The sequence below is a fragment of the Ochotona curzoniae genome, unplaced genomic scaffold (genome assembly GCF_017591425.1).
Source record: "Ochotona curzoniae isolate NIBS_2020 unplaced genomic scaffold, NIBS_Ocur_1.0 patch133, whole genome shotgun sequence".
In the NCBI taxonomy this organism is placed as follows: Eukaryota; Metazoa; Chordata; class Mammalia; order Lagomorpha; family Ochotonidae; genus Ochotona; species Ochotona curzoniae.
The window spans coordinates 245,568-271,443 of NW_024466677.1; the positions used below are offsets into that span (position 1 = coordinate 245,568).

At 46.7% G+C, this 25,876-nt stretch overlaps 1 protein-coding gene and 1 pseudogene across 3 annotated transcripts in view; one reads left to right on the plus strand and one right to left on the minus strand.

Annotated features, from left to right (window-relative positions):
• Positions 1-16,672: 16,672 nt before the first annotated feature.
• LOC121166352 lies at positions 16,673-16,922 on the minus strand (annotated as a pseudogene).
• A 6,384-nt stretch (positions 16,923-23,306) lies between these two features.
• Positions 23,307-25,876, plus strand: part of LOC121166354 (transcription factor 7-like 2) — a 73,708-nt gene continuing 71,138 nt past the window's right edge. Inside the window, exons 1-3 of one of the 3 annotated variants that reach the window (XM_040995499.1) lie at positions 23,307-24,031; positions 24,337-24,403; positions 24,607-24,731. In XM_040995499.1, the coding sequence (XP_040851433.1) occupies positions 23,843-24,031; positions 24,337-24,403; positions 24,607-24,731 (381 nt within the window). In that variant the 5' untranslated portion in view covers positions 23,307-23,842. The remainder of the gene's footprint in view (positions 24,032-24,336; positions 24,404-24,606; positions 24,732-25,876) is intronic. The other 2 variants (XM_040995497.1, XM_040995500.1) reach the window with 2 other exon arrangements.

The following is a 25,876-nucleotide window of genomic DNA, read 5'->3' on the forward strand; positions in this document are numbered from 1 at the left end:
CCATGATGGAGCCCTCTATTTGGTGAGCGAGGTTACTTCTGTTTCTCCAGGAGACCAGAGAAAGCTTCAGGGCTTTTTATGGTCAAATATTTCACTATACTCTAGGGAGAGGTACAGCTGTCCCCCAGGAATGTCCACAGGGAGTTTGTTCCAAGACCTCTCCATGTAGTTGTGATACCAAAATCCTCAGATGCCCAAGTCACCTGTATAGGATGGCAGAGTGTTTACACACAACCCATGCACATCCTCCCCTGAAACTTCATCATGTCTAGGTTGCTTTTGATGATTCTATGTAAACGCTATGTAAATAGTTGTCACACTGCAATGTTTAGGGAATGACGGCAAGAAAAAAAAAGTCTGTACATGTTCGATACAGACAGTGTTGTTAAAAATGTATTTTCAGGGTCAGTGTTGTGGCACAGCAGGTGTTGCCAACTCTAATACAGACATCCCATACTGGAGTGTTGGTTCAAGTCATTGTTGCTCTGCTTGGAATCCCACTCCCGATGAATGCTCCTGGGATAGTAGCAGAAGGCAGCCCAAGTACTTAGACACTTGGCATCCACATAGGTGACCAAGAAGGAGTCCTAGGCTTCAGGCTTTGGCCTTGCTCAGCTATGGCTATTGGGCCATTTAGGGCGTGAACTAGTCAATGGAGAAGTCTGTCTTACTTTCTTTTCTCTCTTTCTGTTACTCTGCCTTTCGAGTAAATAAGTTCTCATATTCAACCACAGGTAGTTGAATCTTCAGATGAGGAACCTGCAGACTCACAGCACCAGCTGTTTACCAAGACCACCTAAATCCAACAGGAAGGAACACAGGTTCCATGCCTTTATGGAGAAAACAATCTAAACTTTGCAGCTATGTTGAAAACTTCAGCCCTTCCTCCAATGGAAAGCATTTAGTACAATTTCTGGCATGCAGTAGGTACCTATAATGTTGGCGACTTTTCTCCATCTTCTGTCTGGTGGAAGGATAATCCAAGCTTATGACCCAGAATTTCACAACAAGATAGCTTGTATCAGATAGGAAATTTTAGTCACAAGAATAGCAAACTAACATGAAGTGCCTCCAACAATAAAATCATTTATTACCTACACAACAGGAAGACTGGAGTTAGAATGATTCCATTTAGCTGCCCAATTGTATCATCCAGGAGTCAGGTTAATCTTTTCATCCTTGTATCCTCTGCCTGTTAACTCCCCTTCCTAAGACAGACACCCTCGTGGTGCCAGGCTGGTATCTGTAGCCCTGAGAATCATGTGCAACTAAGAACGGAGGCGCAGACTCCCTTGTCGCTGTATATAAGCAATGCAAATTTTGAGAGACCCTCACAGAAGACTTCTGCCTGCCACACCTTGATCCAAGCCCAAACCATTCATTGGCCAAGAATGAGATCACCATTACTGGCTTAGAACAGACTTTTAAAAGATTTATTTTTATTGGAAAGTCAGATTTCCAGAGAGAAGGAGGGACAGAGAGAAAGATCTTTCACCTACTGGTTTACTCCCCAAGTAACTGCAAAGCCCAGAGCTGAGCTGATCTGAAGCTAGGAGCCAAGAGCTTCTGCAGGGTCTTCCACATGGGTGCAGGGTCCCAAGGCTTTGAGCCGTCCTTGACTGTTTTCCTAGGCCACAGGCAGGGAGCAAGAAGGGAAGTGGAGCAGCTGGACATGAACTGGCACCCATATGAGATCCCAGAGCATGCAAGGTGAGAACTTTAGCTACTAGGTGACTGTGCTAATCAGCATTTAACCTCTAATAGGATCCCTGACAAGCTCTGTTCACTTGGACCAGGTTAATAAAATTAGGCTCTCAATGATGAGAAAGAAGACAGAGACTGGTCTGTGAGTAGACAGGCAACAGGGTCTTTCACAGGTCACATCGTGGCTTAGACATCACAACCTTTCGTCTACTCATTTCCTCCTCATGTGGCTGGCACCTGGCATGGTGCAGGGCCTGGGCATTTCCCTAGTAAGCATTGCAAGTTATTCTTCTGATGGTCAAGTGAGAGAGAGCAGAGAATGAATGCAAGAAGATGCAAAGATAGGGCAGACATCTCCACCTGCAGTGCCTAGGCCAGTAGGTTGGGTCTGAGCACCAGGATGAGGGCATGGATGGCAAAGGGACAGCCATTGTGGGAAGCAGCACCCACGTTTCTCAGCAGCTGGAATCAGATCTCTGTGACCCAGCAACCCTACTTCACTGTATAACCAAAGAAATTGAACTCAGTGTATTGAGTCCTCATCACCACCTTATTCACAATAGGCAAGACAGAGAGTCAGCCTAAGGGTGCATTAAATGGAAGGATGAGTCAAAACAATGTGGTACATCCATAAAGGAATGTTAATCAGTTTAAAAAAAAATTGGAATTTCCATCATTTGTGATACACGGTTGATTTTAGAGGACATTTGGTTTGGTGAAATAAGCCAGACACAAAAGGACAATTACTGTATGACTTTACTTATAAGTACAATCTGAAAAATGTTGAACTCATAGATGTAAGAAAGAAAAAACCAGTAATTGTTACCAGGGGATGGGGTGAGGGGCAGGTATGGGGTGCAAAGACAAATGAGGGGTGGATGGAGAGGGCAAAGACATTGATGAATGAGTGTGAAGTCCCAGTTAGCGGGAGAAAGTTCTGGTATCCTATTGCACAGTGTGGTGACTATAACTAATAAATAGCTAATAGGATTATAAATATTTTCACCACAAAGAAAGAATAACTAATCAAGGCGATAAATACGCTAATTGGACCAAACTGATCATTTTTCACCATGTACAAATAAAATCACAACATCGAATTGTATACCACGCATACAAACACAAAATTATTACATATCAATTAGAAACAAAATAAAAAAACGAAAAGAAAGAAAAGGCAAAGGAACCAAACACTAGGCCAACTTTTACTTTGAGCCGTGATTTAAGTCTCCTGGGCGGGGCCAGAACTGGGATTGGTGAGCAGATAGCACTGAGCCGGACGAAGCAAGACATTTGGCTTTTCTGGCCCTGTTCCTGGCTGAGAGCCAAGGGCAGCAGCTTTCAGACTCTTTAGGAACCTCTGAACTGAAGCAGTAAGAATCATTTCTTTGGTCCCTGGCCCGCTTCCCTCTTGATCCTCAACTGCCTTGTATGACCTGACAGGGCTTCTAATTCTGACTGGACGGGTGCACCCTGGACTTGGGCACTTGGCTCAGGCCATTCCATCCGGTCTCTGACCAGAGGGTGCCTTTTCTAGTGTCACAGCACTTGCGGCCAGGACTGGTTCAACCCTGCTGTCTTCCTCTTGTCAGCAGGCAGAATTATCCCCCGAGTCTTCTGTGCTCTTTTCCACCGGCTTGCTCCTGGTTCCGCATACACACCATCAGCGGCAGCGCCAGAACAAACCACACCGATATTCAATGGCTTAAGATGATGATGGCAATATTTATTTTGCTCACAGCCCTGCAATTTGGGCAGAACTTGCTCCACTTGGCACCTGCTGCAGCGGCTTCAGGGCTGGGGCTGGCATCCTCTGAAGACTCCTTCTCTTACACATCTGGAGGGTAGTGCCCTTTGGCTGTTGTGCCAGCAGCTGAGCTGACCATGTGACTGCTCAGAGCACACCGGCTGTATGCTGGGCTCAGGTGGAGCATTTTTCAGATTTGGTCATGGAAGTCATAGAGTTTGACCTGTGCTGTAGACAGAGGCCTGTGTGGAAGGGAAGGAAGCGCAGGCCCTTCTCTCCCTGGAGAGAACAGTAGGTGCCTGTTGGGAAAGCTCTAGAGAACCTCACAGCGATGCAGCCACACTGGAAAACATAAGCCGCCGAACACACTCACACAACTGCTTTCTCAGCCCCAAGGCCTTTGCACATTGCTGCTTCTACCAGGAACATTCCTGCCCCCTAATAAAAACTCTCCTCACTTCTTATAGCTTAGCTGAGTCATCATTTCCTCCTTGGCCAGTCTTTCCTAGTTAATGCTTTCCGATTCTTCCTCAAAGCTTATCATAGTTCTAGTTTACATATAAGCATATATGTAAGTGTGTGTATATATACACAAACATATACACACATATATGCAGGTACTCCAAGAGATCCATAGAAAATTGAGTTATAGTTTAACACAAATTTTCTGTTAACTTTGGGAGCCCCTTTCTTTCTGCATTGAATGTGATGTGTATTAAATGTCCTACTCATGCACGCATACACACAGGTACAGTCTGTCTCCATTACATACTCCTAAAAAGAGAAGCTATGGAGCTTGCATTAGTTTATCCCTTGAACTCAGCCTTACTGGGCAATGGGAACAGTAGGAATAATGTATTTATGGAATCAAAAATGCATGGAGGTGGCATTGTGGGACCACAGGTTAAGCCACTGCCTGACACCTGCATTCCATGTTGGAGCTCCAGTGTGAGTCCTGGCTGCTTCCTCTAAGGTGTGAAGGAACACAGATGATGGCTCAAACCCTCCACTCACATGGGAGACCTGGATAGACTTCCAGGCTCCTGGCTTCGTCCTGATCCAGCCCTTACTGTTGGGAGCATTTGCAAAGTGAAACAGTCAATGGAAGATATCTCTCCCTGTCTCACCATTGCATTACCTTTTAATCAGATGAAAATAAATAGGTATTTTTTTCACAAATGCATAGATGCCCAAGGCTGAATTTTTAGAGCCTCCTGCATTGAAGGTATTGTTCCTGCTGGGATGGAATCTTGACACACAGGTGACAGGAGAGATCCAAGCTTGATACTGGTGTAAGAGCTGACCTCCAGGGCCATAGCAGTGTTAACTGCTTAAGGGCAGTCACTCTTGCCTCACTTGAACAGGCTTGCTTACAAATGCTATGAGTTCATTACATTCTTCTGCACTGGGTAGACCACATAATTCTAGTCTCCCAAAGGGAATCAGAGACCTGCAATACTAAGAAAAAATGCAGGGCTATAAAGGAGTTTGCCTAAGGAGCCAGCCCCTCTCCAGCTACAACCTGCTGGGATTTTCCCTGGGATGATCAAAACATGCTCCATGAGGGAGGGCATGCGTACTTCCCTGTACCAGGCAAAGATTCAAGAAGCAGAAGCTGCAGTTATGCAGGAAGGGGAAATGGGGTCTGCAGTGGGGATGGGAAGAGCTTCCAGGAAGGAAAGAAACACAGCCAGCTTTGCAGTTGAGAGCACCATTCCATGCTAGGTTTCATAACCACCTGCAGAAGATTGGCCAATCTCTCAGTGAGAAGCAACCGAGATAGAAACAAATGGGAGAAGCAGGGTAGGGAGGAACCCAGGTTCCTCCTACAACTGCTCCGGGGGGACCCCACTGGTGCAGGCCACCCAAAGACCACATACATGTTCTCATCCATGCTGTTTCCTGGTTCCTATGGCTCCAAAGCAAGTCTACATGTGGGGACAAAGGGCTCCAAAGCCAGTCCAGACCTTGCCCCCTCTGCCTCTTACAAGGAGAAGTGCCCAAAAATAGGAATCAAACTCAAGGTTCTGAACAGGAGTTGTTAGTTTTAGAGCATATGTCATAGGACCTCTGGCCATCTATTGAAGGGAATGAATACCTTCTCAAGGTCCATATTTTGCTTTAATTGCATTAAATAAAATATACCAGTTTAATTGCAAATTTCTACTATTGACCAACATGGAATGATAGAGACCAGATTTGCTTTCCTCCCCAAGATAACTAAAAAATTACACAACACACAGGAAATCATGGCTGTCCAAAGACTATTAAACAGCAAAAGGCAATGACGCATGGGAGATGAGAAACAAGCTAGGTAGATGGTGACTTGCCCACTTTGCTGACAGTAGAGTTTCTACACTGTGGAAGATGGTGGGTTTTGCTGAATTCAGGAGAGGCAGCACAGGAAAAGGGGTAAGCCATGTAGCTGTGAGCTACAAAGCAGAAAGCCTGAGAGGAGAGAAATGCATGGAGGGGGCTCCTTTGTCTTCAGCTGAGCATAGCTGAGTGCATGGGCATAAAGATACCTTTGCAGGGCCTGGCGGTGTGGCCTAACAGCTAAAGTCCTCACCTTGAACGCCCCGGGATCCCATATGGGCGCCAGTTCTAATCCTGGCAGCTCCACTTCCCATCCAGCTCTCTGCTTGTGGCCTGGGAAGGCAGTTGAGGACAGCCCGAGGCTTTGGGACCCTGCACCTGCGTGGGAGACCCGGAGGGGGTTCCTGGATCCTGGCTTCGGATCGGCATAGCATTGGCTGTTGTGCTCACTTGGGGAGTGAATCATCAGACGGAGGGTCTTCCTCTCTGTCTCTCCTCCTCTCTGTATATCTGACTTTCCAATGAAAATAAATAAATCTTTAAAAAAAAAAAAAGATATCTTTGCAAAGCCAGGAAAGTACCACTGGAAAGGAATAAATGAAACAAGTCTTTTTAAAAAATATTTGTTTATTTTTATTGAAAAGTCAGATATACAGAGAGGAGAAGAGACAGAGAGGAAGATCTTCCCTCCAATGATTTACTCCCCAAGTGGCTGCAGCCGCCAGAGCACAACTGAGCTGAAGCCAGGAACCAGGGCTCTCTTCTGGGTCTCCCACACAGGTGTAGAGTCCCAAGGCTTTGGGCCATCCTCAACTGCTTTCCCAGACCACAAGCAGGGAGCTGGATGGGAAGCAGGGCTGCCAGGATTAGAACTGGTGCCCCTATGGGATCCCATCACGTGCAAGGCCTAGACCACTAGACCACTGCACCGGGCTCTCAAAACAAGTCTTGAGGCTCCCATGACATCAAAACTGGTACCTGTTCTCATTAACTAAAGTGCGTCAGGTTGAGTAACTCAAAATGATTTTGTTTTTGTAGCAGAGAAAATTTGTGTCTAAATTAAACACTACTCTGGGTCTGACCCAGTATGATTTACAAGCAAGACTTAAAAATTCAATTTCCGGAACAAAGTCCAAGAGTAGTTAGGATATTTGTAAGAATGCAAAACTGCCCAGCACTGAAAAGACAAATCAATGTTCAGCATGTGAAAAAAAAAATGACCATGTGAAGCATCAGAATGAAACCCTTAAGTGTAACAATCACTCAATCAAAACTGATTTGGAAATAACGCGGATGATAGAATTAGCAGGTTGGAAGAGTGAAACAGTCATATTCAAGAAACTAGGTGAAAGGTTGAACATAAGAAGAGATATATCTAAGATGATTTTAAAAAATTTTTAGGCATGTGGGCCTGACACCGGAGCCTAGTAGCTAAAGTTCTCTCCTTGACCTGCTGGGATCCCATATGAGCACCAGTTCTAATCCTGGCAGCTCCACTTCCCATCTAGTTCCTTGTCTGTGGCCTGGGAAAGCAGTCAAGGATGGTCCAAAGCCTTGGAACCCTGCACCTGTGTGGGAGACCCAGAAGAGGGTCCTGGCTCCTGGCTTCAGCTCAGTTCAGCTCTGGCCATTGCAGCCACTTGGGGAGTGAATCATTGGACAGAAGATCTTTCTCTCTGTTTCTCCTCCTCTCTGTATATCTGACTTTCCAATAAAAAGAAAAATAAATCTTAAAAAATTTTAGATATGAAATCTACAATGTCTACGATGAAATATATTCTACATTGTGTTAACATAATTACATGTTAGCAAAATGATTAGTGAATTTACAAATAGCAATGAAAACTACAAAATAAAGCACAAAGAGAAAGTACTTAAAGATGAATGAAGAGGACTCAGTGTGAGAGCTCAATGGCTAAGTGCCTTGCAAGCACCAAGAACCCCTATGGGTGCCACTTACCTGAATAGAATTCTGTGCACTAAAACATAACTTAGTAAGAACATACTTAAGACCACTAATAAAGAAAAACATTTTAAAGCCAGCAGAGATAAGAGAGACTTTGTACATGAGAACATAGAAACTATAATAAAATTCTTGTAGGACACAGACAAGGCAGAAGAGAGTTGAGTAAGATCCTTCAAGTACTGAAAAAAACAAAATAACAAATATATCGGCAACTTAGAATTCTAGAATCAGAAAAAGATAATCAAGATCAGAAGTGAGTACCTCACCAGAAAAGACAGCAAATACATGTGTCGGGAGACGGACAGCCTCTCATTGTTAGGGAATTCTCTCTTAGGAAGACATTGAGATCCCAGAGCACACCTATGAGACCGGCTGGAATCCCAAACTCAGGCACTCGCACCTGCTAGGGATACAGTCATAGGAAAAGATGCTCAACTTTCTCCTCTGGGAATTCCACACAGGTATGTGGAGCCACAGCAATGCTCATGTGTGCTGGCCCTGAAGGAAAGCCACTTTGGATGGTACCAAACGAAACACACTTTCACCATAGAAACCAACAGTCACACTCTTTGGCGTTTACCCTAATGAGTAGAAGACTTTTGTCCACACAGAAACCTGCACATGAATGTTGAGAGCAAGTCCAACCATAAAGGCAAAAACTTGGGAACCACCAGAATGTCTTCTAGCAGGTAGCTACACACACTGTATCTATACAGAAAAATACTCTAAAGAAGGCCTAGTTTTTTAATTGAAGAAAAAGACATTTTTAGATATTCAAATATTGAAGGAAATCATCAACTATAAACTTATACAACAAGAAATACTAAAAGTAGTCCTCAGATGGAATAAAATTATATCAGTTGGAAATCCAAATCTACACAAAGGATAAAAGGGTATCAGAAATGTTAAGATGAACAAATATATGACTTCTTTCATATGAATATCCTAGAAAGATATGTGTCTGGCATGCTCAGATGCACATGGGGGTGGGAGGGAGACGTGATGACCAGCTCATCCAGGCCAGCAGGGGAATCAGAGGATAGAAAGCAGAACAGGTTGGACAACTCTCTTGGCCAAGCTTTGCAACATATTTCTGGGTCTGTGGATGCACTAAGGTGGACTTTGTCAGCCAATAGACCTTGGGAAGATTTTCTCAACCCTGGAGCAATGAAATCAACAACTTCTCAGAACTATCAAAACCACTCAAGTAATACCTCTGGAACGCTCTTAGAGACCCACATCAGGACCTCTAAGGTGTCATCAAAGGACTGTCCTCCATCCCTGGGTGCTGATGTAGTTTGACAGCAAGGAGCAGCCCAGACACAGGAGAAACAAAAAACCCTGAAACTTACGTCCTATCCACCTTCGTCCATCCCTGACCCTCCTCACCCTAATCAGAGGGCTGAATGGAAACAATATTAAAAAGAAAAAAAATTTAAGAGAGATGTTTGTCTGTTTAAAGCAAAATTATTAACAATATATCTGGGGCCAAAGCCTTGGGACCCTGCACCTATTCAGGAGACCTGGAAGAGGCTCTGGGCTTTGGATGGGCTCAGCTCAGCTCCGGCCATTGCAGTCGCTTGGGGAGTGAATCAGAGGATCGAAGATCTTTGTCTCTCTCCTCTGTGTATCTGAATTTTCAATAAAGATAAATCTAACAAAAAAATATATAAAGACATATAATGTAAATAGGAAGGGAAAAAGCTGAACTAGCAGTGCTAATATCAAATAAATTAGACTTAATAACAAATAACGTTACCAGAAATAAAGATCAATCATTTCAAAATTATATTTCTGCATGTTCACAAGAAGCAATTGGAAACTGAGATATAAAAATATCACTTTTAGTGGCTTAAAAATACAGCACTAGCATCAAATGAGAAATAACTAGGGATATATATATCAAAACATGTAAGACTTGTATGCTAAACTGTTTAAAATATTGTTAAAACAAGTTTTAAAAGGCCTTTCTCATTGTCAGATGTGGGTTGCACATAGTAACTTCTTTCCAAAGTATACAGAACAGAAGATGGAACAAGGAGAATGGCCTGACAGTGGAGAAACAGCTAGAAAATCAAATCATAAACTATGGTGATATGTGTTTAATATGACGTGGTGCAAATGGTACTTTAACCCTCTTGTCTTCCACTGAATAATCCATATCTCAAGTCTAATGAGAAAAACAGGAGATAAATTCCAGTAGTGTGACATACTAACTGACTAACAAAATTCTTGAAACTGTCAAGGTCATCAGACAAAGAATGTTTGAGAAAGTGTTGCTATCAAGAGAAGGCTAAGGAGACATCTCCACTAAGTGTGAGGGGATGCCCTGTTTGTGATTCTAGAAGAACAGAATGCTTGACGAGAGCTAAGGAAGTTGGAATACAGTATGGGCTTCAGTTAGTAGTAAGGTGTCAGGGCACATATATACAGGAATACTCTGTACTCTTTTCCATCATCCTGTGACAAACTATTCTAAACAGCAAAATCTTCTAAACCGGCAGGGGTGGACACCTGGCTCAGCAGTTAGGACACTGGGATGCCTGCATCCTGTATTAAAATGCCTGGTTTGAAGCCTTGCCCCTCCACTTTTGATCCAGTTTCCTGATGATATGCCCCCTGAAGGGCAGCAGGCTGAAGTACTTAGATCTTTGCCACGAATCTGGGAAACCCAGATTAAGTTCCAGGTTTCTGGCTTCAGCCTGGCTGGGCCAGCCCTGGCTGTTACAGGTATTTGTGCAATAAACCAATACATGAAGATTCTCTGTCAGTCTCACTTCCTCTCTGTTTCTATCTCTGCCTTTCAAATAAAATAGAAAAATAAAAATGAAAAAGGCCTAAACGAGCAAAAGGTTTATTCTGTTAGTGAGTGAAAAACTCAATTTCATTAAAATGTCAGTTTTCCTCAAATTGATCTGAATCAGAGATAGGCAAACTGTGCCCCACAGGCCAAATTCCACCTGCAATCTGTTTTTGCAAAGCGAGTTCTGTTAGAACGCGGCACACGCACACGTGTTCCTGCGCTGCCTGTGGGTGAGCTCATGCTGTGATGGCTGAGTGCAGTAGCTGAATCAAGGACCAAAGCAGGTCGTTTCTGGTTCTTTATAGAAAAGACATCTCTGACCCCTGACATAATCCAATCCTTAACTAAAAATTGCCAAGAGGATGTTGTATAGAAACTGACAAGCTGATTCTAAAAATTCCTATGAAAATAAATACAATTTAAAAAAAACTTTTAAAAGTAAAAATAAGGGATTTATACTCACTAACCCGAAGTTTATTATAAAAAAGCACAATTAAGACAATATAATATACTGGTGGAAAGATAAGCAGCTAGGTTGGGGAAGAGTTCAGAAATAGACTCACATACATCTGATTGACCAATTTCCCACAGAAATACAAAGACACTTTAGTGGAGGAATAGTTGTATTTTCAGTAAATAATGCTTGATGAATTGGATATCTGTATGAGAAAGTAAAAAACATAACCATGACTTGCTTGCACTTTATGCAAAAAGTAGTTAAAATGAGTCACGGACCTAAATGTTTATATTAACACTATAAAACTTGGAGTGAGGGCGGCAAATAGCCTAGTGGCTGAAGTCCTCGCCTTGCACGTGCTTGGATCCCATCTGGGCACTGGTTCTAATCCCGGCAGCCCTACTTCCCATCCAGCTCCCTGCTTGCGGCCTGGGAAAGCAGTGAAAGACAGCCCAAGGCCTTGGGACCTTGCACCCATGTGGGAGATCTGGAAAAGGCTCTTGGCTCCTGGCTTCGGATCAACTGAGCTCTGGCTGTTGTCACTTGGGGAGTGAATCATTGGACAAAAGATCTTCCCCTCTCTCTTCCTCTCTGCATATCCAATTTTCCAATGAAAACAGATAAATGTTTTTTAAAAAAAACTTGTAGGGTAAATAAAAGGAGAATATCTTTGTGGTTTTTTGCCTAAAGTTTCCTTAGATTTAACATTTTTTTAAAATCCACAAAAGGAAAAAATGGTAATTCATGTTTGTTCAAAACTAAGAATTTCTGCTTTTTAAAAATACTAGTAAAAGAATAAATGGATAAACTACAGATCGAAAGCAAATATTCCCAATTGTTATTCCTACCAAAGGAATTCTATCCAGAACATATAAAAACTCTCAAAATACAGTAAGAAGAAAATAAGGAATCCAATTGAAAACGGAGAAAAGGCAAACAAGTGTGACACCAATGAAGAAAATAATAAAGCAATGCAAACTATAGGGTCCAGTGCAAAAGTTCTCACTGCATGCACTAGGATCCCATATGGGTGCTGGGTTGTATTCCGGCTACTCCACTTCCCATCCAGCTCCCTGCTTGTGGCCTGGGAAAGCAATTGAGGACGGCCCAAAGCCTTGGGACCCTGTACCGGTATGGAAGACCAGAAAGAAGCTCCTGGCTCCTGGCTTCGGATTGGCTCAGCTCCAGGCATTGTGGCCACTTGGGGAGTGAACCAGTAGAAAAGATCTTTCAGTCTCTCCTCTCTGTGTATCTGCCTTTCCAATAAAAATGAATCTTTAAAAAAGTAAAGTAAATGTAAACTAAAATCAGAGTGAGGTTAATGCCCACACTTTATTTTTCAGTATGCCTAAAATTGGGGAAAGACTATTTCAAGTGATGTCAAGGGTTTGGGGTAACTGGAACTCTCCTATCCTGCTTACTGATGGGAATCATCCATGCTAGCCTACTTTGAGAAGACAATTTTTAGTTTTGTAAGAAATTATAGACATATTCGCTAGGCGCCAGGGCCACCCGTGACTCTAAAATTCCACATGGGCACCAAATCCTGGCTGCTCCACTTTTAATTCAGCTCCCTTCTAAGGGCTTGGGAAAGCAGCAGAAGATGACTTACCTATTTGGCCCTGGTATCCTTGCGGCAGAACAGGAAGAAACTGCTGGATAACAGCTCTGAATGTGCCCAGCTTCGGCTGTGGTTACCGTTTGGAGAGTGACCCAGCATTTGGATAATCCATCTCTCCACCCTCTCCGTAACACTGCCTTTCAAATAAATAAATCAATCTGAAGAAAAAAGACGTTTTCTGCCTTTTTGTCTATTTGACTTAAGGCTTATTTTGACATTTTGTCTATTTGACTTAACCATTCCACTGCTAGGTAATTACCCAAGAGAAATGAAGGCATGTGTGTGCACCCGGCTCTACATCAACATTCAGCACAGCTTTATTGATAATAACCAGGATCTGAAAGCAGCATAAATGCCCATCAGCAGGAGATAGACAAACAGACTGATGTGTATCTACACACTACAATACTACTCAAAAAATGAAAGGAAGAAACTTAATACAGCAATAGGAAAGAATATAAAATCGCGATGTTGAATGAAAGAAATCAGGCTTTTTATTCTGTTCAGATAAAGTTCTAGAAAATTCAAACTAGCCTAGAGTTACTTAAAAAAAAAAAAAACCCTGGGGATGGGATTAGATCTGAGGAAGAAGGGAAGTGGATTATGAAGGTACAAAGTGGAAACAATTTCATGAGCATATATTTAAGACTTCTCAAATGATGAATCTAGGTCTAGCTCCATGGCTCAGCAATAAAATTCTCTCCTTGCAACTCTGGGATCACATATAGGCATTGGTTCATATCCGGGCTGTTCCACTTCCCACCCAGCTCCCTGCTCGTGGCCCAGGAAAGCAATCGAGGACGGCCCAAAGCTTTGGGACCCTGCACCCACATGGAAGGCCCAGAGGAGGATCTGGGATCCTGGCTTCTGACCACTGTGGCCATTTTGGGGAGTGAACCCATGGATGGAAGACCTTTCTCTCTCCTTCTCTCTATAAATTTGATTTTCCAATGAAAATAAATAAATCTTTAAAAAAATGTTGATGACTTGTTGTATCAGTAACTTAGGCTGCTATTACAAAAGATCTCAGACTACTAAGTGGCTTCAATGTCAGAAATTTATTTCTTCGCAGTTTCAGAACATTCAAGACCAAGATGCCTGCCAGGTGCTTTGTGGGAAGGGCTGTTGTTGGCTTGCAAACAGCCAGCTCCTTGCATGTCCTGACAAGGCAATTCCTCTGTGTGCACCTGCTGGTGTCTCCTCCTCTTCTTAGTAGGACTTTAGTCCTACGGATTAGGACCAACCCTGAGGCCTTTATTTAACCTGAATCACTTCCATACAGGCCCCACCTCCAAATGTTGCCACTCTTAAGGAGTTAAGGCTTCATTCAGAAATCTGAATAGGACATTGTTTGGTCCATACAATATGAAATGCCTGGTGTTCCATCACATATCAATGATACACTGGTAAAGACACTAAACATAATTTTCAAAATCACACAAAATTACCAAAGAGATCAATTCTTTAAAAGTGAAGCTGTCAAAATATTTGTATAGCCTACATTTGCATTGTGGTTTTTATCTGTTTCTTTCTTTTAAAGATTTATTTATTTTTATTGCAAAATCAGATATATAGAGAGAGGAGACAAGAGAGAGAAAAAAAGATCTTTCATTCAGTGATTCATTCCCCAAGTGGTTGCAACGGCCGGAGCTGCGCCAATCCACAGCCAGGAGCCAGGAGCCAGGAGCCTCTTCCAAGGGTCCCACACAGGTGCAGGGTCCCAAGGCCTAGGGCTGTGCTTCACTGCTTTCCCAGGGCACAAGCAGGGAGCTGGGCGGGAAGAGGTGTTGCTGGGATTAGAACTGACACCCATATGGGATCCTGGTGTGTTCAAGGTGAGGGCTTTAACCACTTGGCCACCATGCCGGGCCTTTTTATTTGTTTCTTAAGGCACATAACAATACTTATTTAGTTAGTTAGTTAGTTAGTTTAGAATTAATGATGAGTGGGAATGATATTTTGAGTTCTCTGTAACTGATATGATAGAACATGAAAGTGCCTGTGTTTTTTGGTAGCATTAACATCAGCCTCATTTTCTACAAATGACACTGTAATTCATGATTTGTAATAGAAGGAAATGACACATTCCAATTAGAGTTTATTTTTCATTAAAGACCCCTGAATCATGCCCAGGTTAGCCCGTTGTACAAGGCTCACTTAGCTCAGGGTACAGAGCCCAGCCCTGAGTCACCAAAGTGATGCTCCCCTCTGCCTGCTATTGCTTCAGTGGAGTACACCGCCCCACATTTATAGAAATATGGATTTTGTGGACTCTGTTGTGGTCTGAGGAATACATATTAGGATTATCCAGGAGGGTGGACAGGCAGTGTAGACTCTACCTGCCTGTGCTACCCCCCCAGAACAGATCCTTACTCTCTGCTGAATGTCCTAACAGTAGAGTCAAGCAGGATCCCTTGCTAGGGTTTCTGGAAGAGTCTCCTGCAGTGTCTAGAACCCATGGTTGCCATGGTGGCGGCTGGAATGCTGTCATTCTTGCTGAAGATCCAGGCACGCTGAGTCTCTACAGTTCTGGGGAGGTGCTCTGTCTTGAAGAGGCCTGGGGCAGAAAAAAACATAAAGAGCCCCAACGGCCAAAGAGGAAGTCAGCCTGCTTCAGCCCATTGAAAGGGACCAGGAATTAGGGAAGGAGTTGAGAGTTCCTACAGGAGCAGAGTGGAAGCAACTCCGAGAGCCCAAGTGCGAGGGTAATGAGTCGAGTCATGCTATAGATCGATTCTGTGCTAGATCCCTGTGTCCAGAGGACAGAGCCCGGGAATTGGGAGGGAAGCTGAGATGCCTTCGCTAGCCAATGGGGAGGGCAGCTGAGTGTGCCTAACGTGGCTGATGATCGACAGGAAGAGCAAGGGAAAGCAGAAGAGTGGAACAGTAGCTCACCCCCCAGTGCTGTCTTATCTGCCAGGCCAGATGAACAGGGGTTTAAATGTTCTCTTTGTGCGGTAGACACTTTGCTGCAGCCAGTTAATCTGGTTTGGGGTCTGGATCAAATCCTGGAGACTCTGCTTCCCATCCAGCTTCTTGCTGATCCATTCTGGGAGGCAGTGCATGACGGCTCAAGCACTCGGGTCCTTGGCACGGGGTGGGACACCCAGCTGGAGCTGTGGGATTTTGCCATAGCACTAGCTGCTGCAGACATTTGGGGAGTGAACCACCAATAGAAGATTCTCTCTCTCTCTCTCTCTCTGTTTCTGTTGCTCTGCCTTTGAACTGGGTGAAAAAAAATTTTTTTTAAGGAAGGAAAACTAAGCCACATTAAATAAATAAATAAAATTATATTTAATGTTAGTAATAGCATTACTTCCATTCTAAATATACATATGTATGTACAGCTGAAAAACAGAAAAACATAGACAACGAAGTAAAAATTATCCCTAATTCTATCATTTAGGAAATCAACACTAATGATACTTCGGGACATCCTCTTAGTTGTTATTGTTGTTGTTATTATTTTGAGAAAGAGAAAGCAGGAGAGTTTCCATTTACTGGCTCATTTCCTAATCACCTGCAACAGACATGGCTGGGTCAGGCTGAAGCAGAAGCCGGGGGATTCCACTCGGGTCTTCCAGGTGGATGACAGAAATGCAGGGTTTTTTTTTTTTTAAGGATTTATTTACTTGTATTGCAACCTCAGATATACAGAGAGGAGCAAAGACAGAGAGGAATATCTTCCATTCACTGATTCACTCCCCAAGTAACTGCAACGGCCAGAACTGTACTGAGCCAAAGTCAGGAACCTGAAGCTTCATCCAGGTCTCCCATACAGGGGCAGGGTCCCAAGGTTTGGGCCGTCCTTCACTGTTTTCCCAGGCCATAAGCAGGGAGCTGGATGGGAAGTGGAGCTTCTGGGATTAGAACTGGTACCCATATGGGATCCTGGCGTGTGCAAGGCAAAGATGTTAGCCACTAGACTACCATGCCGGGCCCAGAAATACAATTGTTATGCTATCGCCACTGCGTCCCAGGGTCTGCAACAGCAAGACGCTGGAGTCAGGAGCAGGTACATGGGCATCTTTGTGTGTTTTTTTTTTTTATTGAAGTTCTTTATGTACAAAGAGCCGTCATGATTTTCCAAAGCGTCGATGTCTTGCAGCATCCATTCAAGGAACATGACTTAATCCAACTTGATGAAGCCGATATCCTTGGTGTACTGGTGAAAACACTGGCGGCACATGTTCAGGCTGTATTTCCAGATCAGACTGTGCCCGTTGGAGTGTACTGGCAAGAGTGGGAGCCCTGGCCGAATTTGCACGGTTGACTCCAGCAGAACTGCTGCTGACCCATCCTGTCCTCGCGAGAGCGGTGGAGAAAGAAGCATCTTTGTGTTTTAACCACCAGGCTAAATGCCCGTGTCTCACACATTTTTAATAACAGTTGCATTTTTTTCTAAAGATTTCTCCAGTACATGTTGTTTCATAACCAGCAATAATGGAACATACCTAGCCAGATCTCATCAGAATGACGTTTCATGATTCGAGAGGTGCATGAGGTATTTTTAGAGAAGAAAAGAGCTGTCAGACATCATGCTCAGATCCTTCCCTAAAATGCACCCCAATGTAGCCTCTGGATACAGACTCACAGAGATCTGCCAGGAGAACCGCCTCAATGCCCTCAGTGAACACCGACCTGGAGGAAGGAGGCGTGGTGGGACTCAGGAGGCTTTTTGTTTTTTTTTTTTCCCAGCCAGGATTTAGGTTTCTTCAGTGGCAGAGCTCTTTGCAGATTGGAAGCAAGAGCTTGCACCCCTACACTGCCACCAAGTCTCCCGGAAGCTGTCATGCAAAAGCATGGGCGAATCAGGGTCTGGGGGCAGGTACGTAAGAGCAGAGAAAGGCCATGCATCTGTGGGAAGGGCTGCTAGGACAGGCACCTGTGTTTCTTCAGGGGTTTTAGGGTCATTAAAACTTCTTGTTCTCTGCGTCCTGGAACCTTTAAGAAATAACGATTAATGCTTTCTCTCCTGCTCTGGGTATTTACAGTGTGCCTTCGGGCTACCAAGAAACAGAGTTTGCTCAGGATGACAGACAGCCGGAAGTCTCTCTCACTGTTGCAGAACTATGTGCTGCAGGCTGTCTACACAGAGATCCAAACTTCTCCCAGACCTTGCGACTCATTCATTTCACACGGTATCCTTTGCCCTCGCCAAAGTGTTTCATTAGGAAACACAGCGCACACCTTCCAGGAGAATTTACTGAAACAACTGGGACTTTGGAAAGAGGAGAGAGGGGGGCTGATTCAGTCTCAAGTGCTTTGATCCACAGAGTGAGTCCTTTAAGGTAAACCACTGGTTACACGGGCTGTGGACCCTTAGGCAGATCATCCCTGAGATCTGCATACTCTAGGCCTGGGAGTTTCCTTGAAACCTTTGCCTTCTCCATCCCATGATGCTTTTGGTCAGGAGCAGGTGTGTCAACCCACACCTAGATGAATTACAAGAGGAACAATGGCATTGTCCTCTCCTGAAATTACACCCGCTCTGTGCCTTGAACACATGTAAACCACCTTGTGAGATTGCTCAATGCCGGCTGACATTGTCTGTGCCTTGGCTCAACGTGCCCTTGTTTTTCTGGAAGGTGCTATGGCATCCAGGCCATTTTTGAACACTGCAAAGGGTCTGAGCCTACAGAGTTCCTATGCATTTAAAAAAAAATGGGGTCATCGAAGCTGTTTTTTTAAGAAGATATGTTAAGAAAACCTCAGGCATTTTAATATGTTAAATGCACACCCAATTATTAATTCTAAAGACTTGTATGAATCAACTCGGATAAAACCCTTTTCACCTTTTTCTTGTCTTTCCCTCCTTCTCAGAAACCGCTGAGACCTACCCTATGGCGATGACTATTGGGAAGTTTCTGTCCTGTATTTCAGGATAGCACAAATAATTCAGCAAAAAAAAAAAAAAAAAAAAAAAAAAAGCAGCCTGCTTCCTGTAGCCTGGCATTAGGATAAGTATATCTTAAGAAAGTTCTTATGCAGACTTGGCTTGAGGCAATAAAACGTCATAGACGTATAACTGTAGCAAGTGAAATTTCCAGGGAGCAAATTAGGCAGAAAACATCTTCTAGAGACAGCAAGAAAGGAATTGTACACCACCCCAAAATAAGGCAAGTTATGCAGTAAATGTTTCATTTATTGGCCTTCTTCCATTACTATTAGGGTTAAAAGACATCTTGTCAATAAGAGGGGGGACTGATGTCTTTAGGAAAGCTTCCTGTCATCGACGCCTATAGCATCTCTGGCTGGCTTCAGAAGGCAGGGGATGAAGGCAGGTATACACATACATACCTCTCCACATTAACCCTTGCATCATCGGGTATCATTGTCACCTTGTTACCTAGACCTGCTATGAGCTCAAGCAAGGTGATCAAGCCAGGCGCTCCAGAAAAATGTCAGAACAGAAGAGAATTCCTCAGGGTTGCAAAAGGAGGGTGTCTGCCTTGCAGAATTCCCTTGGCAGAATCATTCAAGGGGCGGGAGGGGAGACTGCCTGCGAAGCAGGCTCTTTTACCCACCCCTTCCTCCTGCTGAAATCGAAAAGTCTTGGATGTCCAATTTTTAATGTTCATATGTTGGCCCAGGGAGTAGCTTCTCTCAAAGTCCAAATAAGGAACCATCACCCACGCAGAACACAAAGCAAACAGAAAATCTCACAGTGGAATCAGGACTTTGGCTTCTAAACATTTCCCCATTTTATAGCTTCCTTGTGTTTTCAGATTCTTTTTTTGGCTTCCCTCCGTCAGCACACTCCCTGCATAGATAAGTCCGGCCCAGTGGGTAACAGATCATCCATCTTGGAGGCAGGATCTTTAAAGCAAAATCACACAGGAGCACAAACACATACCCGTGCGTGCACACACGTCCACATCACTGCCAAAGGTAATTTAGTAGAATCTTGCCGAGTGATTGAGGGAGCTGAATGTGGTTGTCAACATGTATTCCTTACTTTTGGAAAATCCAAGCCGACTCTCTTTGCTTTTCCTAAATTCCAAAGACAAGCTTTCCACATGGTCTGCCTTCCTTGCTGGCATCCTGGGAAGCTGTCAGTACAGATAGGGTATGTATATATGTGGGGTGTGTGTGTGTGTGTGTGTGTTAAAAAGCAGCTAAGGGGGTAAGGGTCCAAGTGCCAGTTGAGATGTCTGTATCGCTTATTGGTTGCTCAGTCCGGTCCTGGCTGCTCTACTTCCCATCCAACTTCCTACTCATGTGCACCCAAGGATGCAGCAGATGTACCTGGATTCCTTCTCCCGCGGTGAGAGATGGATTTCCTGGCTTCCGGCTTTGGCCTGGCCCAGTCCTGGCTGTTTCAAGCATTTGGAAAATGAAGTAATGTAAGGAAGCTCTCTCTTTTCTCTGCTTTTCAAGTAATTAAGTAAGCAAACAAATAAATCTTAAGAAAAAATAAAAAGCAGCTAAGAAAACATCCAGTCCGACCACCTTACCTGCCAGGTGAGATAAGATGAAGGGGCCACAGGTGGCATGGGCTGTGGCCAGCCTCTTTCTGTCCCTCTCAAGCACAAGCCTGTTTCAGGAGGCGCCTGCCACCTCCATGTGAACGAGGAGGATGTAGCCCGGGGAAGAGAACCAACTCACTTAAGGTGTAAGGTAAACTGTAGATGACCAAGGATACATGCCCATTGAGGAAGTGGAGGGCGAGTGGAAGGAGGCAGACAACAGAGCAGATGATGCGCAAGAGCACGGAATAATGACGAGGAGGCAGTGAAGATCAGGGGCTCTGGGGGTCGACACCTTCCAGTGTGGGACCTGGGCTGGCCCCAGGCAGGGGCTGCAAGGCAAGACGGGCACAGCTGCTTGCCCAGCCTGCCATTCCACTCCCACGACACAGAGGCTACAGTGGCAAAATCCCTTGGCTTAAGATAATGTCAGAACTGGCCTGGCTTCCTCCCCGTGTGTTTAGACTCTTTGCTATTTTGGCAAAAAAAAAACCAAACAAACAAAAAAAAACTCTTCCACTCTTTTAGGTTTTATTTATTTTATTTGAAAGTCAGAGTTATGGGGTGGGGGAGGCGTGGGGGTGTCTTCTACCTGCTGATTCTTTTCTATAAACTAAGAGTCCTCATTGAGAGCTGGAGAAGTTGCCTAATACCTGCATCAAGCCAATAGTTGTTGAAAATTCACACCAAATCTGTTTTCCTTCCTTGTTTTTTTTTTTGTTTTTTGAATACTGTTCACTTTGTTTCTTGCCAAGTGCATCTCCAGTCTGCCCTCCTCCTACACCCCAGCCTGAGCAGTGCCTCAAATTCTTCTAGAAGCTAGGAGCTACTCAGTTTTTGAGAACTTGCGGTCTACCCAGCCTTTTTATGGTACTCAGCAATGACATTCAATGCGGCATATGTGCTATCATGGAATAACGTTTAATTGCTTAATTAAAGCATAGATTTAAAGAAGGACAGATTCAAGAGTTCCCTTTGAATGAGAGTAAGAATTGGGCAAGTCGGATGAGGTTGCTAATCCCAAGGAGAGAACTCTCCACGTGGACATCCGATCAAAACGCAAGGCAGGCCATCAAACACAGCGAGGGCACTCCTTACAGACGCCAATTCTGCTTCTACAGGAGTTATTTTTTATTATATAGGTAGTCCTATCATGAACACAGAAGACCTCGTTCGCTAACCCAGTGCAGATCTTGGTTAGACGAAAATAGAAACACAGGACAAAGAAATTGCCATAAAACCAAGTTACTATAAATGGGATCCAGTTTAAGCAAATCAGCCCGACACGGGCCTTGGGAAAGTGAATGCCGAATATAGCCGGACTCAGGCACCCCAAGTGCACAGGTGACAATTAACAAGTGTGTAAAGCTATGGTCACTTGGCTAAATGTGCAAATGTAAAGGCAACCGAGTGAAAAAGACCTGAAAGGGGAAACTGTTAAATCCATTTGTACATGGATTTAACAGAGAAGCACTTCATTCTTCATGTTTTTACTTGGTGTCTTAGAATAATCCCCTTTCTGTCTCCACTCTCCCTCGCAGACACTGCGTCTGCCTTATTTATTTATGAAGTCTGAAGGTTAGTCCTACCTGCTGAGGCTAATTAGCCCTGTGCCTTGTATCCCATGCAATCCTGTCTGATTGAATGTACACATTTGTTCTGCTTCTTTTCAGACTCCTTCCCACTCCACTTCTGAGTTCCTGATTAATATTAAAGTGGGGGCTGCGTGCTTTCTACGCTAGCTCTTCCCCCCCAGCCCCATTTTTATTTTGCCTGCATCGTTTTCTTTAGTGTGCAAATGTGGTTGTGATTTTTTTTTTTTTTTCCAGTGCAGGAGAATACACACTGGCCTTGTCAATCAGTATCATTATTTTTAGTCATCTTCTTTCTGAGACCTTAGTCTATAAAACCCTTTTGCTGAAAACCTCGAATTCTCAGATATTACATGCCAAAAGTCACGGTCCTTTGGACACTCAGGTGGAGACAGGTCAGCTGGAGAGCAGGTGAGTTAATCTGGTCATTTCTGTGGATTTACGTGTTTGGGATTCTTCTGGTCCTCTTTCCCCGTTGTAGCTTCTATTTGACTTCTCATTGGATGTTCTCGCTCCATCACTCGGGAACACGCAGTTTTAGGAGTCCTGCGTGTTACAGGACTCTCTGTTCCCCATCTTGGAGAAATCTGCTTTGTAGGTGAGGGCCCCCAAATCCACAAATATCTGTCTCAAATCCCAAGGGCCCCACCTCCTCCCCAACGCCCTCTGCCCTCTTGCCTGGGCTTGGTTAGCAATTTCCTGCCAGGGCCATCTCCCTCGGGACTGTTTTGGTCAGTCTCTTGCTGAACTCAGTCCTTCATGGAGGACTCCTGTCCCCAGGATTCCAGGGGTGGGGGAACTTTCAGTTTTATTTTCCCTCAGGACGGCGTTAACGCCCAAACTTTTCACCTCTAAAGTCAGAAAGGACTTTGACTCCCCAGCTCATTTCCTATCACCCGTTAAACACACACACACACACACACACACACACACACACACACACACACACACACACGTTTAAAAGAAGCATCTCTCTTTTTTCCCTTCAGATTTTGATTTTTTTTTCATGCTCCTGAAAAGAATTACAGCATCTGGTTTTTAAGTCGTTGTGGCATCTTTAAGTTCGTTCCCCAACGGGTAGCGAACCCACGCACAGTTCATAAACCCGGGAGGGCGGGGGGACACCTCGTGGGTTCCTAATTGCAATCTCCGGAGGTGAGCGGGACCTTTGCCCAGGCCTCCACTTCGCAAGCTCCCTGCAAGAGGGCTCCCGTGCAGGCTCCATCCCGTCCAGGGGTGAGTGGACGGCACGCTCTGCGGCCGCGAACCCCCGTGCGCCCCGGGACTCGGGGCTCCGATTTGTCAGAGTGCACTTTTCCTGGGCCTCTCCTCCCTGCCCGCCCCGCTCGGCTCCGATTCCGGACTCGGTCGCCACCCCCTTCCCCTCCTCTCGCCCTCGGCATTGTCTTGCCCGGGCCGCCCCCCGCCCCCTCCCGCAGCGAGCCCCGCGCCCGCTCGCCCCGGCCAGGGCGCTCCGCCCGCCGCGCCCTCCTCCCGCTCCCGGCGGCCGAAAGGAGCATTGTTAGCCGCCCCCGCCCCGCCCACCGCGGCTGTTTATTTATGCACACGTCAGCGGCCCGGCCCCGCCCCCGGCATCTCATTAAGGCGAGTGTGTTCCTCTCGCCCTGTCAATAATCTCCGCTCCCAGACTACTCCGTTCCTCCGGATTTCGATCCCCCTTTTTCTATCTGTCAATCAGCGCCGCCTTTGAACTGAAAAGCTCTCAGTCTAACTTCAACTCTCTCAAATCCGAGCGGCACGAGCTCCTCCTGTATCTTCGGCTTCCCCCCCCCTTTGCTCTTTATATCTGACTTCTTGTTGTTGTTGGTGTTTTTTTTTTTTACCCCCCTTTTTTTTATTTATTATTTTTTTGCACATTGATCGGATCCTTGGGAACGAGAGAAAAAAGAGACCCAAACTCACGCGTGCAGAAGATCTCCCCCCCTTCCCCTCCCCTCCTCCCTCTTTTCCCCTCCCCAGGAGAAAAAGACCCCAAAGCAGGAAAAAAAAAAAGTTCACCTTGGACTCGTCCTTTTCTTGCAATATTTTTTTGGGGGGGGAGGGAAAGCGAAAACTTTTTTTTTTTGAGGGGGTGATTTTTTTTTTTTTTGGCTTTTCTTCCTCGTTTCATTTTTCTTCCAAAATTGCTGCTGGTGGGTGAAAAAAAATGCCGCAGCTGAACGGCGGTGGAGGAGACGACCTAGGCGCTAACGACGAACTGATTTCCTTCAAAGACGAGGGCGAGCAGGAGGAGAAGAGCTCGGAAAACTCGTCGGCAGAGAGGGATTTAGCGGATGTCAAGTCGTCTTTAGTCAATGAATCAGAAACGAATCAGAACAGCTCCTCCGATTCCGAGGTAACGAAAAGCCCCCCGGGCTGCCGGCCTGCGCCGTCCGGGTCCGGGTCCGGGCGAAGGCGGGCGGCCAGGGCAGCGGCCGGGGCCGGGGGCGGCGGGCGCGCGGGGCCGCGGTGGCCACCACTTGTAACCCTGTTTCTCTGTGCCCCCCTCAACCCCGCCGAACCCCCTCTCTCTTTCTCTCTTCTTCTTCTTCTCCCCCTCCCAACCCCACACACCGTCCCCCACCCCATTCCCCCCCCAAAAAAAAATTCCTGGCGCGGCGGTCGCCCCCCTCGCGCTCCCCACCTCCACTCTCCGGGAAGGCGGAAAGACGGCCTCCGCCACGCTCCGAAAGTTTCCGAGATAAATCCCGGGAAAGTTTGGAAGAAGGTGAGTATGTATGCCCCGCGCGCCCCGCCGCCCCGCGCGCCCCGTGGCTCGGCCCGGCCCGGGGGCGCCACGCGCGCGTCGGGCCTCCGCCGGGGCGCACGGCCGCGGGGGGCTCCCCGTGCTAAAAAAGTTTTCTCCTCGCTCTCTCCCGCGCCGCGCACGGCCGCCCGCCCGCCGTCCCCCTCGCCGCCCCGCCATGTTAGCGGCCAAGAGGCAAGATGGAGGGCTCTTTAAGGGGCCACCGTATCCCGGCTACCCCTTCATCATGATCCCCGACCTGACGAGCCCCTACCTCCCCAACGGATCGCTCTCGCCCACCGCCCGAACCGTAAGTGCCTCCGCGCCCGGCTCCCCCGCGCGGCCCCGCATGCGGCCCCTGCCCTGCCCCCTCCCCTCCCCTCCCCGCCTCCCCCCTCCCCGCTCCTCCCTTCCCTCCCTCCCCTCCCCCGCTCGTGGCCCAGGCAGCCCGAAACTCTCCAAACTTTTCTGCCTTTTGTGGACTGGATTTGTTTGCACTTCGCCATGTTCCTGCTTTCAGTTTGCTGCTGCCTCGTGATTGTTGGGGTGGTGGAGGGGGGACACTTCTCTCTCTCTCTCTCTCTGCTCTCTCTGTCTGCCAAGCAGGGCTTTGTCGGGGTGGGGCGGGGGGCGGACAGCCCTCGGGAGAACTTTCTGTGCGCTCCGGCTCCCCCTCCCCCTCGGCGCGGCGGTGTTTGTTTCTGCGCCCCGGGAAGACGACTCTGAGGCTCTTTTCTTTCGCTCTGCCTTCCTTCCCTCTCGGCTGGCGTCTCGGGCGTCCCCGGGTTAACCCCTTGGCTGCCGCCCGGGCGCCCCGAGCGCGGGCCCCGCCGCCCGCCGGCCTGGGCCCTCCAGGCGTGGCGCACGGAGCGGCCGCGAGCGCGCCGAGCCCGGGGCCCCGAGGAGGCGCCGCCGCGGCTTTCTCGGTCGGCCGGCTTCTTTTTTTTTTCTGTAGCTTTCGAGTGGTGACCACTGACTCTTCGGCCCTGTCGCTTCCCTCTTCCAACCCCGCACTTGAGCCCCGCCGCCCCCTTGGCCCCCGGGAGTCACACACTTCCACAACCCCGTCCCGCACGGGTCCCACCGCAAGCTTGAGAGGGTTGGGGTTGCGGGCGGCCTGGCGCAAGGGGGGCAAGCCCTGCAGGGCCGCGGGCGCCCCGGGCGCCTGGCCGGGCTCGGCTGCCCTGCGTGCCGGCCGCGCGGGCTCTCCCGGGCCGCGCGCGTGCTGCCGGGGCTGTGCCTGCGTGGGGAGGCCTCCACCCAGCGGGCTTAGCTGTGGGGCCTGGGAAATGGGGCGCCTTTAGGGTGCAGAGAGCGACTGGCGTTCGCCAGCTTCCGAGAAGGCCCCGAGTTTGAGCCCTGGGGGGGGCGGGTGGGTGCAGAGGCCAGGGCTTGCGGGTTCGTGGGAGAGTGCAGGGGCTGGGAAAGGCCAGGCCTGCCCCCCAACCCCCAGGC